Source organism: Odontomachus brunneus, unplaced genomic scaffold (assembly GCF_010583005.1).
Source record: "Odontomachus brunneus isolate Ranch 3 - 2012 unplaced genomic scaffold, Obru_v1 Obru_scaffold_079, whole genome shotgun sequence".
Taxonomy (NCBI): domain Eukaryota; kingdom Metazoa; phylum Arthropoda; class Insecta; order Hymenoptera; family Formicidae; genus Odontomachus; species Odontomachus brunneus.
In genome coordinates this window covers 116,355-134,040 of record NW_022639529.1, presented here as the reverse complement: position 1 = coordinate 134,040, position 17,686 = coordinate 116,355, and the positions used below count along the sequence as shown (strand labels likewise).

General features: G+C 33.3%; 1 protein-coding gene and 1 long non-coding RNA gene across 2 annotated transcripts; one reads left to right on the top strand and one right to left on the bottom strand.

Moving 5' to 3' along the window:
• Positions 1-7,311: 7,311 nt before the first annotated feature.
• On the top strand, positions 7,312-9,377 carry LOC116847542. Its single transcript, XM_032822640.1, has 2 exons — positions 7,312-7,889; positions 8,093-9,377. The coding sequence occupies exons 1-2, from the start codon at positions 7,348-7,350 to the stop codon at positions 8,103-8,105; spliced, it is 555 nt and encodes a 184-aa protein (XP_032678531.1). The 5' UTR covers positions 7,312-7,347; the 3' UTR covers positions 8,106-9,377.
• LOC116847543 lies at positions 7,396-9,749 on the bottom strand. Its single transcript, XR_004378781.1, has 3 exons — positions 9,678-9,749; positions 9,281-9,311; positions 7,396-7,540 (listed from the first exon to the last, which is right to left on the bottom strand). It is a non-coding gene; the product is annotated as an uncharacterized LOC116847543 (long non-coding RNA).
• Positions 9,750-17,686: the final 7,937 nt, after the last annotated feature.

Genomic DNA, 17,686 nt, shown 5'->3' with positions numbered 1-17,686 from the left:
ATATATATATATATATATATATATATATATATATATATATATATATATATATATATATAATTTCTTTAAATTTTACAATTTTTCACATGTTATACCATAATTATAGTCAATATTATATGCAGCTACGATCATTCTATGCCTATAACTGAGGTGTATGTAATTGTTTTATTAATAATCTGTATTTCATTGTTTTTGTTCTGCCAGTGATAGGTGATGATAGTAATCTCAATGTTTTTTATGTGGATTATTTTCTTCGAACTGTGTTTTGTAATCAATAATTGTAACTCGCTAATATCGACTTTTCCAATTGAATTTGTCAAAATATAGTAAAAAATATGAAAATAATCCTGGAACTGTTAGCGTCTTCCGAGTTATCATCTGTAATTGTAAATTAAATACAAGTGTAATCATAGTCGGCAATAAAATATAGATCTTTTAATAGTACACATTCGTTAGTAAATATGTATTATGTTTTTCTTTCCTGATTTTGTGCGAAATTGTAGTTCATGCTGTATTTAACGAAAGAATATATACGATTGTATAAATATATCCGTTATATATCGCCCCTATTGTTGCATTTTACGATTTTCCACCTCATTTTCCACGATTAACAGTAAGTATAGTATAAAAGAGCTTTCTAATCGTATTATAAGAATGCGTAATAAACAAAGTACTATAACTACTCACGTTGAAAAAAAATATATTTTAATTTGATATTTTAGGCCAAAGAATTGCCAAAGAAAGATATAATCAATCAGATAGAATCCTCTGTGTTCTATCTCCCACAAGAACAATCTAACAACGTCCGTATGTTAACAGCTAACATACTACAGAAATTCAAATTACCAAAACAGAACCTGATCAAACCAGAATATTACGTTCTAAGATAACTAAACCAGGATATGGATATCATCATCTTTCCAGCGGACGAAGATAACACAACTGTGAACAAAGAAGATTATAACAAAAAAATACAGGAACCCTTCACACACGATACCTACTAGAAATTGAAGAACAACCCCATCTAATCCTTAAAAGCCCAAACAACGAAACTTATAAAGAACAGTACTCTCCCAGACAGAACAGAAATTACCCTAATCCCCAAAAACACAACGCATCCAAGACTATACAGCTTTCCAAGGTCTACAAAACCAATATAACACTCAGATCTATAATCAGCGACATAAACTCCTCGTCATAAAAAAACTGACACGCTTTTTAATTAGTAAACGAACCTGTCAGCAAAAACACCCCCTACACGGTCAGAAACTTGGCGGATATCATGCAGAAAGTATAAGTGTTCTAACTTTAATCAAACGACATCCTGGTAAGTTTCGACATATAATTTGTAACCGCGATACGTCGCGTTCTGAATTACGCTCACCGGTTCAGGTTCGTAGGGGGTGGAATAATGTTGAAACAATTGTATTAAAAATAAACTACTGGTTGTATATTTAAAATCAGCTGTTGCGATACATTAAACTAGATGTTGGATGTCGACACCGTTGGTTTTCGGTATACAAGCTGTCAGAGGCTTTGTTTAGGTGATGGCTCACCAGATGCTTTGCGCGGTGCGCGGGACGTGGACGGTGTTGTTGTCGCGTCGTGAATCCGCCTGCTGATGATCTCAGCTTCTCGACTCTTTAAATTCCAGTTGACAATTATCCCTATTAGCTGCTCTTCGATGCAGCGCGGCATAAGCGTTATTTCCGCGGAGCTGGGTTCGGTGGGTCGCCTTGGCAGTGGATACAATGAAGCCTCGAGTATCTCAGATATTGGGTGAGTGCAGTCAGACATGCAGGATTCACACCGCGTCCGATGTCCGACGTACGACGTCCGATATACAATAAAAAAATAGCATTCCAATGGAGAATTGAATTCTATATTAGAAAGTTGTTTTTCTATTGGATGTGGGACATCGTAAGTCGAACATCGGACGCGGTGTGAATCCTGCAAGAGGCTGCTGTGGCAGTCCGTCTTTGCGCGGAACCTTAGTTGGCTTTGTTGCCTTAGTTGTCGAACTAGGCCGACTCGTTCGTGCAAGATCATGGATGCGGTAGATACGGTGTCGCGGACGCGCCTATGCACTCCGGTAGCGAAGTGATCCCGATCTTGCTTCCCGGGCTCGGTCTCTAGTACTTCGGAGGCCGACTCGCGAATCGACGGCGAATATCATTTCGCGGATTCGTATGACACGGTGTCGAAACTGCGCTGCAACGAAGTGAGGTTTCGACGTTCCGGACATGAGTTCGCACGCTGCGAATCGATAACGGTGTGATTTCGCTCGCGTTAAAGCGAAGGCGAGATCCGATTAGAGTGGTGAAGGTTGCGTTAAGCGCCCTTCCGGCAGATTGATTGCAGGCCCTTTGGTGGCCCTGGAATTTTCTGGATTACGGTAGTTACTTCATTGTCGGCGTCACGAATTCGTAAGCCGATGGCGGAGTGACTCCTGTCGCGTATTCGCGAACAGAGATCCACCAGAGATCGGTGTGCGAGAAGATGGTGTAGTAATTTTTCTTGGTATCGGATGTTCGGATCTCTCTAACGATACCTCCATGCCGAATCATACTATCACCCAGCTCAAAAACAATCGTTCCTCGATTCGTTAATACATAGCATTAACCACTTGCGACATGAACAGCACCCAAAGCGAACTCAAGGATTTAAAAAATACTTTCCAAATAATGGTTGCACGACAACACAGATAAACAAAACAATCGGGAAACATCAAACCAAAAGACATTAAAACACACGGACTGAACAACTCCAATGACAGACAAAAGAATACAACTTCATCAATACTTTCCTTCCATACATAGGGGAAATTACAGGCAAAATTGGCAGAATCCTGAGAAAACACAATATCAAAACCATCTACAAACCACCAACGAAAATAGGACAGTATCTGAACAGCCCAAGAGACATAAGACCTGCACTAGACACTCCTGGAGTATATAGAGTCCCCTGCTCCTATGGCAAAGATTATATTGTGGAAACCGGTGGGATGGTAAGCACACGTATAAAGGGACATCAAAGCGCAGTCAAACTGAAAAATGTAACGCAGCACTAGCGGAACACAATCTAGAAAGCGGACACAAAATACTATTCAACGAAATAACAGTATTGGCCGAAGCCAACAACTTCTTCCCTAGAAAATACAGGGAATCCTTGGAAATTCAAAGCACCCCAATAATATCAATTGGGATAATGGACAAAAATCAGTCCAATCTGGCAATCTGTTCCTTCGATTTTCAAAACATGACAGACAACAAATTTTCCACTACCATTACCTCTTGTTACTCTCTCCACCTTCCTGTCTCCTCCTTCCCTCTTATACAATGCCAATTATATAAATACTAATATATAATGCTACTATATAAATACTACTATATAATACTATTATATAAAGGAAGACCTCTTAGGAACAACTTGGTATCGGGTCGTTCCTCCTTGAAGAAGCGGACTGCAATGGTCGCGAAATATCGGAATCAAACAAAGATGAATCGCGGCTTAAACCCAGAGACCAAATCAAATACATTTTAATATTCATTTGTTGAAGATAAAATGCAATGTGTGGGATAAGTATATATAAAAATATTTATTTCACAAAAATTTTATATGCCACAAATACATTTTCAAATTTTTTTCTCAGGGCATCTGCTAACCAGTTAGAGCTAAATGGTATCACTAATTTCTACACATTTGTTAAAGTCAAATAATCTATATTGTGATCAGTAAGAAGGATGGTTATTCGTACCGATAATCGAATGATGGAATATTTATATAAAATATCACAGATTCAGAAGGACACATACGATGATGTAACGACAGATTATCAACACGAGAAAAAAAAAGTCATGTTCTTAAGTTGAACAGAATTACTGAACTATTTTAGCAAAATAAAAAAATTATACCAAACAATCTTTGTCCTTATATCATATCATTGAATTATGTGTAATATCGAACATTAGTTTTTGTCGATTTAAAAATTTGTTTACTTGGACTATTCCAATGGACGAACTTCCTTAAATTTAATACAATTCATTATGTCCAAAGAAATTCTTACCAGAACCAAAGGAAAATTTAGAACACGCGTTGTCGCACGTTCCAACATAGAGGATATCATTGATTGATTCTCACCAAGTTTATCGGAACATAGAACACACTGAGATGAACATAATAGTCCTATGCAGTTTTGCAATATTCGCAATAAATATGGAAATATTGATTAAAAAATATGTCAATAATCATGCTCGTCATGTTAAATGAATTGTTGTGGCGCCGTCTGTCGCTTTATACATTATATATTAAAATTGAACATAAACGTCCTTTATCATTTTGCAAGTGACCACATGGATTTTTAGGCAATAATTAAGAAAGGTTTTTGCATTATCGCACACACTCATACAGCACACGTTTTCAAAAGACGTTTTAAAGACATTTACGGGCATCCATATATCCTAAGAATAACTTAGAACATTCTTTGAAGGTTTTGTGCTATTATCTGGGCAAATATATAACGACTTTTTTTATTAATAACTAAAATTTTAGGTGGTTATTTGCAAAATAATTAACTTTTTTGTTCAATTTAATTTAATGTACAAACATACGATAGCTTACATCTTTACAAGAACCAATCTGCCTATTCACTCCTCAATCTCTCATAATGAGTATCTTGGGATTTATTGTAAATATCGCAAAACCGTATGGAACTTTTATGTTCACCTCAAACCAATCTACGTTTCCGCGAACGCTTCGGAGACAAATCTTGGAAATCCTGTATATCCTCTTATCATCTAGAATAATCAACGAATTTTCGGGTAACATTATTTTAATAATTAACCTACTCTCTGTTAGGTCAGGACCGTCAAAATGTTTGTCTCGATTTTCAACAGAATACGTCGAATATATGTAATTTATTGGTAAATTTTATTATATATTGTGACTATGTATATACTATATAATTTTGTATATATTGTTGTGTAAAGATGCGATTCCTACTTGTGATTACTCGATGAATTATCCGCTTCTACAGAATATAATAACAATAATAAAACAAAATTTTTTTGCACAATTGAAGTAAATCTTTTGATTAACACATTACATTAGTCTCGTCCTCGATGATAACATATGTAGTTGTCGCAAGCATGTCAAAAGCTCACAATGTTCAGCGCGTCAAAATTGTCGTGCATTACGTCATCCTATAAGTATCATCTTCTATGCAAAGTCAACAATGTTCACATTGTTTCGCTGTGCTCGAAGACTCGAACATTCTTCGTTTCTCGATACGAGAAATCGTAAACATTAATATATCAAAATTATACGCTGTATCTCGTAGCTATGGGCGGAGGGACACAGCAAGTCACGATTCGCTTGTAACACGGTCGCGCGCGGCCCGAGCGCTCATCTGCTCAAACACAATAATTAATTACTCGGAAACTATTGCGAATTTCGCAAAATGATATTTGACTTTCTTGTTCTGTTTAATCCGTCCTACTTTTCTACTAATTGTATCGAGAAAGTTTTCGGACACCCTGTATATGTAATTTACTTAATTAATTTTCATATATAATTTTTTGTTTTATGTTGTGTGTAAAAATACCATACCTTTATACTGTGAATACTCAATAAATAATATGCTTCTATAGAGTACAATAAAATTAAATTTGTTTTAAAAATTGAAGCAAATTCTGTTTTGATTGACACTTTATACTATATTTTCCATCATCAATTTGTTTCTTTACCAATTCCCAATCGCGAGCGTGATATACGTGCCATCCTAGCGGTGATGAGATCGCGCCTATCACTATATACAATGTTCGCTCGTAAAGGTCTTCATAGACAAGTTGACATAACAGTAACGTAAAGTGTATAATAAAAATTTAATAACAATAATAAATTTTATAATTACAATTTATAATAACAATTATAAATGAATATTCATAAAATTGGCAACATTATGATTCGACAATATTCAATATGATTCATCAATTTTTACGGTACGTGTTACGTTACGGCTACTACAATTTAGATGTTAAGGCTTTAACACATCTGATGTTCTCCGAATCGAAATTTTAGCACAATCTTTGACCTGAACTTCCTAACTTCTGTATTTGCTTGGTTTGAAGGATCTAAAAAATCAGCGTACGCTTCTTTTATGAAAATCTGTTTACACTTTTTCGAATTTACATAAAGTAATATAAAGTATGTTAACATATTAACTATAAACTTAAAATTTATTTGCATTTATTGAACTAATTTTGTTAATTTTTGGGTTATTAAAATTCTACGATGTTTTTTTTAAATAAAATGCAAATATATTTTTCAGCTTACTTGTGACAAGAAAAATACTTAAAATTTACTTTAATTATTTAACTGTCAGTTATATAAAAATTGTTTTATATACAATTATATATAACATTTAATACTCTTTGTTTAACTTTGATTTGCATTTCATTTCGTATGTTTAAAATAATATATTTATATATAAATTATCATTTCATTAAATAAGAGCTATGTTATTTTATTGACAAGAACCAACTAGATTAGTTTCAGGTTTTAAATTATCTACACAAAAAATATTTATAACAAATTACCCGATACTTAAAAACTTAAAAAAGTTTTAGCTTAATCTTTCGTTGAACATCTAAAAGCAGTGATGTAATCACTAGCTCTAATAATATATTTTATACTAATATTTGTCGGATATTTAATGTTGTTCCGTCATTTCAATGTTTGCTCATAAATATATTGTAATATTCTGTGAATACAATAAAAGGATACATTATGAAAGTCCTCAGAACATCTTTAGAACCATTACAATAATCGCAATAACTGCACGATCGCAAAAATTTAAGGAATACGACTAAGCATGTTCCAAACAAAGATGGGTGATTGATTCGTATCAAAGAACACTTTTTTAATGGGTTAGTTAACTTAGAGTGACCTTTCTAATACATTACCGAAATATTTAAAGTTTTGTTAAAAATTACAACAACTTTACTAAAGTAATTTTCTTGGTGAACTTTGCATTTTGTTTAAAATATTTTAAAATTGATATTCATAAGTAATGTATTACGTTTGCACATTGTTTCTCTCCACTAACGAATATTTCTAGTTCGTCATCTTAACAGTTACAATTTATCTTGTCAACAACTTTTTCGATACATATAAACATACTTGTACATTGTTATTAATGTTCTGTGTACTGTTACCGGTTAAACACCTATATATAACCCGTATACATATTTCTGTTACATTTCGTGAGTTGTCGAGCTTCGCGCATTATTTTGAAGTAAATATTACAAATAAACTACTTATAAACGATAATTAATAAGCCGCATTGCGATGAATTTCCCGTTAATATTTCATGGTCCATACACAGAAGACAAATATAATCAGTTTTTCAATCCAAACGTTTGTCATGTTTGCAAACTGCACAGCAGAGACTTGATAACGTGTAATCGGTGCAATATGATTTCTTACTGTTCCAAGGAGCATGAGGCGATACACAGAAATTCACACTCTGAGATCTGCAAAGCTATAGGAAGGGTAATAACAGACAAATCATTCTCGGATATATATCCTAGTTTGGAAAAATGGACAGAATCACGTAAAGGAATTTTACATCAAACACGCTCTAGTCTGTCACGTGGTATACAGCGATACGAAATGGAAATGATATTGTGCGCAAAATCTTGTTGTGTGTGTTTCCGACAGACAAACATATGGCACTGCAACATTTGCTATTCAGCCCATTTTTGTCATGATGACCAAAAGTTATTTAAAGTATTGCACAAGAAGTATTGCCCCCGAGTTGTTGCTATTACTGAATATGAATATCGCCCATATAAACGGCTTTACAGAAGATATTTTTCTTCAAGAAGGATGTAAGCTCACCTCATTTCCTGATGCCAGACCTTATCATGACACTTTTACATTTATTAGCAACTATGTATCCATCATTCGTAATAATCCTGCTCATAGCAGATTAAAGTTAGAAACTTCTTTCCCACTGCCCCCCTGGACAATATATCAATATATATATTCTGATTATGTATCCGGCCCAATGACGTTATATTATGCGTTGCAGGAATCAAATTTAATATCTCTTTCAAAGAATACACGTAAATATATCATTCATGTTATAGATGTAAACAAAACGGATAGTAACGGATAGTAAAGTATTTGAAAATGTGGCATGTTTTCTTACATTTCTTTATACAAACGAAGGAACTGTATATTGTATTTATAAATTCATTAAATTTTGAATCAAGCGATTTAGGATTTGTCTGTACTAAGTGCAAACAGTATAGACAGAAACTTTACATTAGAAACGTATCAGAACAATATCACGATTTTGTACGCTTAGATTCATATGAAAAACCAAATGTAATCATACTGTTTGAAATAGAATGGCTTTTCATAGATATATGGTCTAAATCTTTAGAAACAATAATAGCGCAAGAGTGTCCAGTACTTTTAACTACTGTTTCGGAAAATACAGTACAAGAATGTATAGACAAGATACAAGAACAAACAGGTACAACCAGAAATCGATTACACAGAGAAAATAAATTCCGCGGTTATGTACCACATAGAAATTATACGACTGGTGGATTTTATTACCGAAATGCGCATTTTATTATGTATTCATAAATTTAAATGACATGACCGGCCCAGTCAACGGCTGAAGGTTATGTATTTTTTTATCTTATTTTTATTTTGGCATAGTTAATAGAACTCAATTCTTAATAATATTCGAGAAAAAATTATAAATTTTTTACTGAGGCATATATTTAGTCATAAATTAATAGTATTCTTATAAAAATATATTTGCTCATTTATCAGTATATAATTTATTAGGATATAGTGTGTTAGTATATAGTTTCTCATCTTTTCAAAATATGCAAAATATATCGTATATGAAGTCATAGAATACTGGCCATATAAATATAGTTTCTTTAAATTTTACAATTCTTTACATGCTATACCATAATTATAGTACTATAATATAATTATACCATAATTATGTTATAGTGAATATTAAATGTATCTATGATCATTCTATGCCTATAACTGAGTTGTATGTAATTGTTTTATTAAGAATCTGTATTTCATTGTTTATGTTCTGCAAGTGATAGGTGATGATAGTAATCTCAATATTTTTTATGTGGATTATTTTCTTCAAGCTGTGTTTTGTAATTAATAATTATAACTCGCTAATATCGACTTTTCCAATTGAATTTGTCAAAATATAGTAAAAAATATGAAAACAAACCTGGAACTGTTAGCGTCTCCCGAGTTATTATCTGTAATTGTAAATTAAATACAAGTGTAATCATAGTCGGCAATAAAATATAGATCTTTTAATAGTACACCTTCGTTAGTAAACATGTATTACGTTTTTCTTTCCCGATTTTGTGCGAAATTGTAGTTCATACTGTATTTAACGAAAGTATATATACGATTGTATAATTATATCCGTTATATATCGTCCCTATTGTATAATTTATCCGTTATATATCGTCCCTATTGCACCATTTTAGACGATTAACAGTAAGTATAGTATACAAAAGCTTTCTGGTTGCATTATAAGAATGCGTAATAAACAAAGTATTATAACTAGTCACGTTGAAAAAAAATATATTTTAATTTGATATTTTAGGCTAAATTACCAAAGAAAGATACGATCAGTCAGATAGAAGCCTTCGTGTTCCTTCTCCCACAAGAACAATCTAACAATGTCCGTAAGTTAACAGCCAATGTACTACAGAAATTCAAATTATCAAAACAGAACCTAACCAGACCAGAACGTTACGTTCTATGATAACTGAACCAGAATACGGTCATCATCATCCTTCTAGCGGACGAAGATAACACAACAGTGAACAAAGAAGATTATAACAAGAATATACAGGAATTCCTCACGTACGATACTTACCAGAAATTGAAGAAAAACCCCATCTAATCCTTAAAAGCCCAAACAACGAAATTTATAAAGAACAGTACTCCCAGACAGAACAGAAACTATCCTAATCCCAAAAAACACAACACATCCAAGTCTATACAGCTTTCCAAGGGCTACAAAACCAACATAGCACTCAGATCTATCAGCGACATAAACTTCTCGACATACAAACTGGCACGCTTTTTAATTAGTAAACTGGAACCTGTCAGCAAAAAACCTCCTACACGGTTAGAATCTTGGCGGATTTCATGAAGAAGATATAAGTGTTCCAACTTCAACCAAACGACATCCTGGTAAGTTTCGACATATTATTTGTAACCGCGATACTTCGCGTTCCGAATTACGCTCGCCGGTTCAGGTTCGTAGGAGGTGGAATAATGTTGAAACAATTGTATTAAAAATAAACTTGGTTGTATATTTAAAATCAGCTGCTGCGATACATTAAACCAGATGTTTGATGTCGACACCGGTGGTTTTCGGTATACAAACTGTCAGAAGCTTTGTTTAGGTGATGGCTCACCAGATGCTTTGCGCGGTGCGCGGGACATAGACGGTGTTGTTGTTGCGTCGTGAATCCGTCTGTTGATGATCTCAGTTTCTCGAATCTGTAAATTCCTGTTAACAATTATCTCTATCAGCTGCTCTTCGATTCAGCGCGGTATAAGCGATATTTCCGCAGAGCTGGGTTTGGTGGGTCGCCTTGGCGATGATACACGGATACAATGATGCCTCGAGTATCTCAGATATTGGGTGCGTGCAGTCAGATGCAGGATTCACACCGCATCCGATGTCCGACGTACGACGTCCGATATACAATAAAAAAATAGCTTTCCAATGGAGAATTGAATTCTATATTAGAAAGTTGTTTTCCTATTGGGTGTCGGACGTCGTACGTCGAACATCGGACGCGGTGTGAATCCTGCAAGAGGCTGTTGTGGCAATCCGTCTTTGTGCGCGGAACCTTAGTTGGCTTTGTTGCCTTAGTTGTCGAACGAGGTCGACTCGTTCGTGCAAGATCACGGATGCGGTAGCCACGGTATCGCGGACGTGCTTATGCCCCCCGGTAGCGAAGTGATCCCGATCTTGCTTCCCGGGTGCGGTCTGTAGTACTTCGGAGGCCGATTCGCGTTCTTGCGAATCGACGGTGGTTATCATTTCGCGGATTCGTATGACACGGTGTCGAAGCTGCGCTGCAACGAAGTGAGGCTTCGACGCTTCGGAAGTGAGTTCGCACGCTGCAAATCGATAACGGTATGATTTCGCACGCTGCGAATCGATAACGGTGTAATTTTGCTCGTGTTAAAGCGAAGGCAAGATCCGATTAGCGTTGTGAAGGTCGCGTTAAGCGCTCTTCCGGTAGGTTGATTCCAAGCTCTTTGGTGGCCCTGGAATTTTCTGGATTACGGTAGTTAGTTCATTGTCGGCGTGACGAATCCGTAAGCCGACGGCGGAGTGACTCCTGTCGCGTATTCGCGAACAGAGATCCACCAGAGATCGGTGTGCGAGAAGATAGTGTAGTAATTTTTCTTGCTATCAGAGTTTCGGATCTCTCTAACGATATCTCCATGCCGAATCGTACTATCACCCAGCTAAAAAACAATCGGTCCTCGATACGTTAATACACAGAGCATTAGCCACTTGGAACATGAACAGCACCCAAAGCGAACTGAATGATTTCAAAAATACTTTTCAAAAATGGTTGCACGACAACACAGATAAATAAAACAATCAGAAAACATCAAACCAAAAGACATTAAAACACACGATCTGAACAACTCCAATAACAGACAAAAGAACGAAACTTCATCAATACTTTCTTTCCATACATAGGGGAAATTACAGACAAAATTGGCAGAATCCTGAGAAAACACAATATCAAAACCATCTACAAACCAGCAACGGAAATAGGACAGTATCTGAACAGCCCAAGAGACATAAGACCTGCACTAGACACTCCTGGAGTATATAGAGTCTTCTGCTCCTATGGCAAAGATTATATTGTGGAATTCGGTGGGATTGTGAGCACACGTATAAAGGGACATCAAAGCGCAGTCAAACTGAAAAATGTAACGCAGCACTAGCGGAACATAATATGGGAAGCGGACACAAAACACTATTCAACGAAATAACAGTATTGGCCGAAGCCAACAACTTCTTCACTAGAAAATACAGGGAATCCTTGGAAATTCAAAGCACCCCAACAATATCAATTGGGATAATGGACAAAAAATTAGTCCAATCTGGCAATCTGTTCCTTCGGTTTTCAAAACATGACAGACAACAAATTTTCCACTAACATTACCCCTTGTTACTCTCCCCACATTCCTGTTTCCTCTTTACCTCTTATACAATGCCAATTATATAAATACTACTATATAATGCTATTATATAAATACTACTATAAATATTACTATATAATACTATTATATAAAGGAAGACCTCTTAGGGACAACTTGGTATTGGGTCGTTCCTCCCTTAAGAAGCGGACTGAAATGTTTGCGAAATATCGGAATCAAACAAAGATGAATCGCGGCTTAAACCCAGAGACCAAATCAAATACATTTTAATATTCATTTGTTGAAGATAAAATGCAATGTGGGGGATAAGTATATATAAGAATATTTATTTCACAAAAATTTTATATCCCACAAATACATTTTCAAGTTTTTTTTCTCAGGGCATCTGCTAACCAGTTAGTGCTAAATGGTATCACTAATTTCTACACATTTGTTAAAGTCAAATAATCTAGATTGTAATCAGTAAATAGGATGGTTATTCGTACCCATAATCGAATGATGGAATATTTATAAAAAATATCACAGATTCAGAAGGACACATACGATGATGTAACGACAGATTATCAACACGAGAAAAAAAAGTCAAGTTCTTAAGTTGATCAGAATTACTGAACTATTTTAGCAAAATAAGAAAATTATACCAAACAATCTTTGTCCTTATATCATATCATTGAATTATGTGTAATATCGAACATTAGTTTTTGTCCATATAAAAATTTGTTTACTTGGACTATTCCAATGGACGAACTTCCTTAAATTTAATACAATTCGTTATGTCCAAAGAAATTCTTACCAGAACCGAAGGAAAATTTAGGACAAGCGTTGTCGCACGTTCCAACATAGAGGATATCACTGATTGATTCTCACCAAGTTTATCGGAACAAAGAACACACTGAGATGAACATAATAGTCCTATGCAGTTTTGCAATATTTGCACTAAATATGGAAATATTAATTGAAAAATATGTCAGTAATCATGCTCGACATGTTAAATGTATTGTTGTGGCGCCGTCTGCCGCTTTATACATTATATGTTATGACAAATTGAACATAAACGTCCTTTATCATTTTGCAAGTGACCACATGTATTTTTAGGCAATAATTAAGGAAGGTTTTTGCATTATTGCATACACTTATACAGCACAAACCTGCAACAGATTTTCTGAAGACGTACCAGCCTAGCGGTGGTGAGACCGTGCCTATCACTATATATAATGTTCGCTCGTAAAGGTCTTCATAGACAAGTTGACATAACAGTAACGTAAAGTATATAGTAAAAATTAACAATTATAACCGAATATTCATAAAATTGGCAACATTACGATTCGACAATATTCAATGTGATTCATCAAATTTTACGGTACGTGTTACGTTACGGCTACTACAATTTAGATGTTAAGGCTTTAACACATCTGATGTTCTCCGAATCGAAATTTTAGCACAATCTTTGATCTGAACTTCCTAACTTCTGTATTTGTTTGGTCTGAAGGAGCTAAAGAATCAGCGTACGCTTCTTTCATGAAAATCTGTTTATACCTTTTTGGAATTACATAAAGTATTATAAAGTTTGTTAACAATAATATGGCTAAACTTAAATTTTATTTGAATTTATTGAACTAATTTAGTTAATTTTTGGGTTATTTAAATACTGCGATGTTCTTTTTAAGTAAAATGCAAATATATTTTTCAGTTATATAACTGTAGAAAGTTAGATAAAAGTGTATAAAATTTGTTTAATTCGTTATATGATTACACATAATTTTACACGACATTTTACATACGCACAAATTTGTATATGGCTGCTTGATGCTGCTAATATATAATTATATACAATTCTTCATTATATATAACAATATGGCAAATATGATATTATGCCTATTATGAAAACCTATTTCAAATGTTACAAAATACATTACAAAGTTAATCAAGAAAGACATTTCTGTAAATTTCTGTAAATTTCTGTAAATTTGGTGTAATTTTGGACAACACTTTAAGAACTTCAGTGTTGTGCTATAAAAATCACTTGAAGTGAAATAATTCGTTAGAAAGGAAACATCTTTTAGTCTGAAGCGATCTACGTACTGACCACCTATATACTGATCATACCAAATATTCCTTAAATTTGATGATTGAGCGGCACGCGCTAATCGTAACGGCTTTAACGGTGTTCTTAGGACTTATATAATGTACCTTTATAGTAGTCATGGAACTTTATAATATATTTATTAGCAAACATTGGATTATATTTATTGGCACAATATAATTTTTTATTATATATAATTATATAAATATATATAATTTACATATATATATTTATATACTATATATAACATTTAATATTCTTCGTTTAACTATGGTTTGCATTTTATTTTGTGTGTTTAAAATAATATATTTATATATAAATTATCATTTCATTAAATAAGAGCTCTGTTATCTTGTTGGCCAGAACCAACTAGATTAGTTTCAGGTTCTAAACCAAATAATATAAATGATCTATACAGAAAATATTTAGAACAAATTACTCAATACTCAAAAACTTAAAAAAGTTTTAACTTAATATTTCGTTGAACATCTAAAAGCAATGATGCAATCACTAGCTCAATAATATATTTCATACTAATATTTGTCGGATATTTAATGTTGTTTCGTCATTTTAATGTTTGCTCATAAATATATTGTAATATTCTGTGAATACAATAGGATACATTATGAAAGCCCTAAGAACATCCTTAGAACCATTACAATAATCGCGTATTGCACGATCGCAAAAATTTAAGGAATACGCATTAGCATGTTCCAAACAAAGATAGGTGATTGATTTGGATCAAAGAAAATTTTTTTAATGTGTTAGTTAACTTAGAGTGACCTTTCTAAAACCGAAATTACCAAATTACCGAAATATCTAAAGTTTTGTTAAAAATTATGATAAATTTACTAAAGTAATTCTCTTGGTGAACTTTAAATTTTGTTCTGAATATTTTAAAGTATATATTTATAAGTAATGTATCACGCTTGTATATTGTTTCTCTCCACTAACAAATATTTCTAGTTCGTCATCTTAACAGTTACAATTTATCTTGTCAACAACTTTTTCGATACATATAAACATACTTGTACATTGTTATTAATGTTCTGTGTACTGTTACCGGTTAAACACTTATATATAACCCGTATACATATTTCTATTACATTCCGTGAGTTGTCGAGCTTCGAGCATATTTTGAAGTAAATATTTAAAAGAAACTACTCATAAACGTTAATTAATAAGACGTATCGCGATGGATATCAGGCTATTATCAACTTTTCATGGTCCATATATAGAAGACAGATATAATAAGTTTTTCAATCCAAACGTTTGTCATGTTTGCAAAAAGCCCAGGGAATACTTGATAACGTGTAATCGGTGCTACATGATTTCTTATTGTTCCGAGGAGCATGAAGCGATACACAGAAATTCACACTTTCGGATCTGCCAAGCTTTAGGAAGAATAACAGACAAATCATTCTGGGATAAGCATCCTAGCTTGGGAGAATGGATAGAATCACGGAAAGGAATTTTATATCAAATGCTCTCTATTCTGCCATATGCCTTATCTCCATACGAAATGGAGATGATAATGTGCGCAAAATCGTGTAATGTGTGTTTCCGACAGGCAAACATAAAGCCTTGCGACACTTGCTATTCAGCTAATTTTTGTGATATACACCAACTGGAATTTGGTCGGTTACATGAGAAGTGCTGCGATGAGTTGTTGCTATTACTGAACATGAATATCGCTCATATAAACGGCTATATTGAAGATATTTTATATCGAAGCAGAAAATATAGGTTCAATACATTTCCTGGTGAGAAACCTTATCATGACACTTTAACATTTATTAACAACTATGTAAACAAGAATAGTGATATTCATGGTCATAGCTTAAATTTAGACCCTTATATCTTAGCATTACGCTTGCCATTAGATCAACGTATGTTTTCTGATTACGCATCCGGCCCGCTAACATTATACTATGCGTTGCAGGAATCAAATTTAATATCTCTTTCACAGAATACACGTAAATATATCGTTCATGTTATAGATGTTATAAATGAAAACAAAACAGACATAACATTTTCGGAAATATGGCATATTTTCTTACATTTCTTTAAAAAAACGAAAGAACTCTATATTGTATTTATAAACTCGTTAAAATTTGAATCGAGCGATTTAGGATTTGTGTGTATGAGGTGCGAAAGATGTACACAGAAACTTTATGTTAGAAGCGTAACAGAACCGTATCATGATTTTGTACGCTTAGATTCATATGAGAAACCGAATGTGATCGTACTATTTGAAACAGAATGTACTTCGTATTTATGGTCTGAATCTATAAAAACAATAATAGCGCAAGAGTGTCCGTTACTTTTAACCGGTGAATCGGAAAATACAGTGCAAGAAAATTTAGACAAGATACAAGAAGAAACAGGTACAATCAGAAATCGATTACACAGAGAAAATAAATTCCGCGGTTATATGCCATATAGAAATTATAGGACTAGTGAATTTTATTATCGAAATGCGCATTTTATTATGTTCTCATAAATTAAATCACATGACCGATCCAGGATGAAGGTTTTGTATTCTTGGATCTTATTTTTATTTTGGTATAGTTAATGATACTCAATTTTTAATAATATTCGAGAATATTATTAAATTGGACATTTTTTACTGAGGCATATATTCAGTCATAAATTAATATTTTTGTTAAAATAAATTTGCCCATTTGTCAGTATATAATTTAGTATAAAGTGTGTTAGTATATAGTTTCTCATTTTTTCAAAATATGTAAAATATGTTGAATATGAGGTAATAGAATACTGGCTATATATATATAGTGTCTTTAAATTTTACAATTTTTCACATGCTATACCATAATTATAGTCAATATTATATGCAGCTACAATCATTCGATGCCTGTAACTGAGTTATATGTAATTGACTTATAAATCTGTCTTATAAATCTCTGTTTCATTGATCGTGTTTTGCAAGTGATAAATGATGATAGTAATCTCAATGTTTTATGTAGATTATTTTCTTCAAACTGTGCTTTGTAATCAATAATTATAACTCGCTTATATCGACTTTTCTAATTTAAATTGTCAAAATATATTAAAAAATATGGAAATAGATCAGGTACTGTTAGCGTCTCCCGAGTTATCAGCTGTAATTGCAAAATTAAATACAAGTGTAATCATAGTCGGCAATAAAATATAGATCTTTTAATAGTACACATTCGTTAAGAAATATATATTATGTTTTTTTCCCGATTTTGTGTGAAAGTGTGGTTCGTACTTTATTGAATGAAAGTATGTATACGATTGTATAATATTATATATATATATATATATATATATATATATATATATATATATATA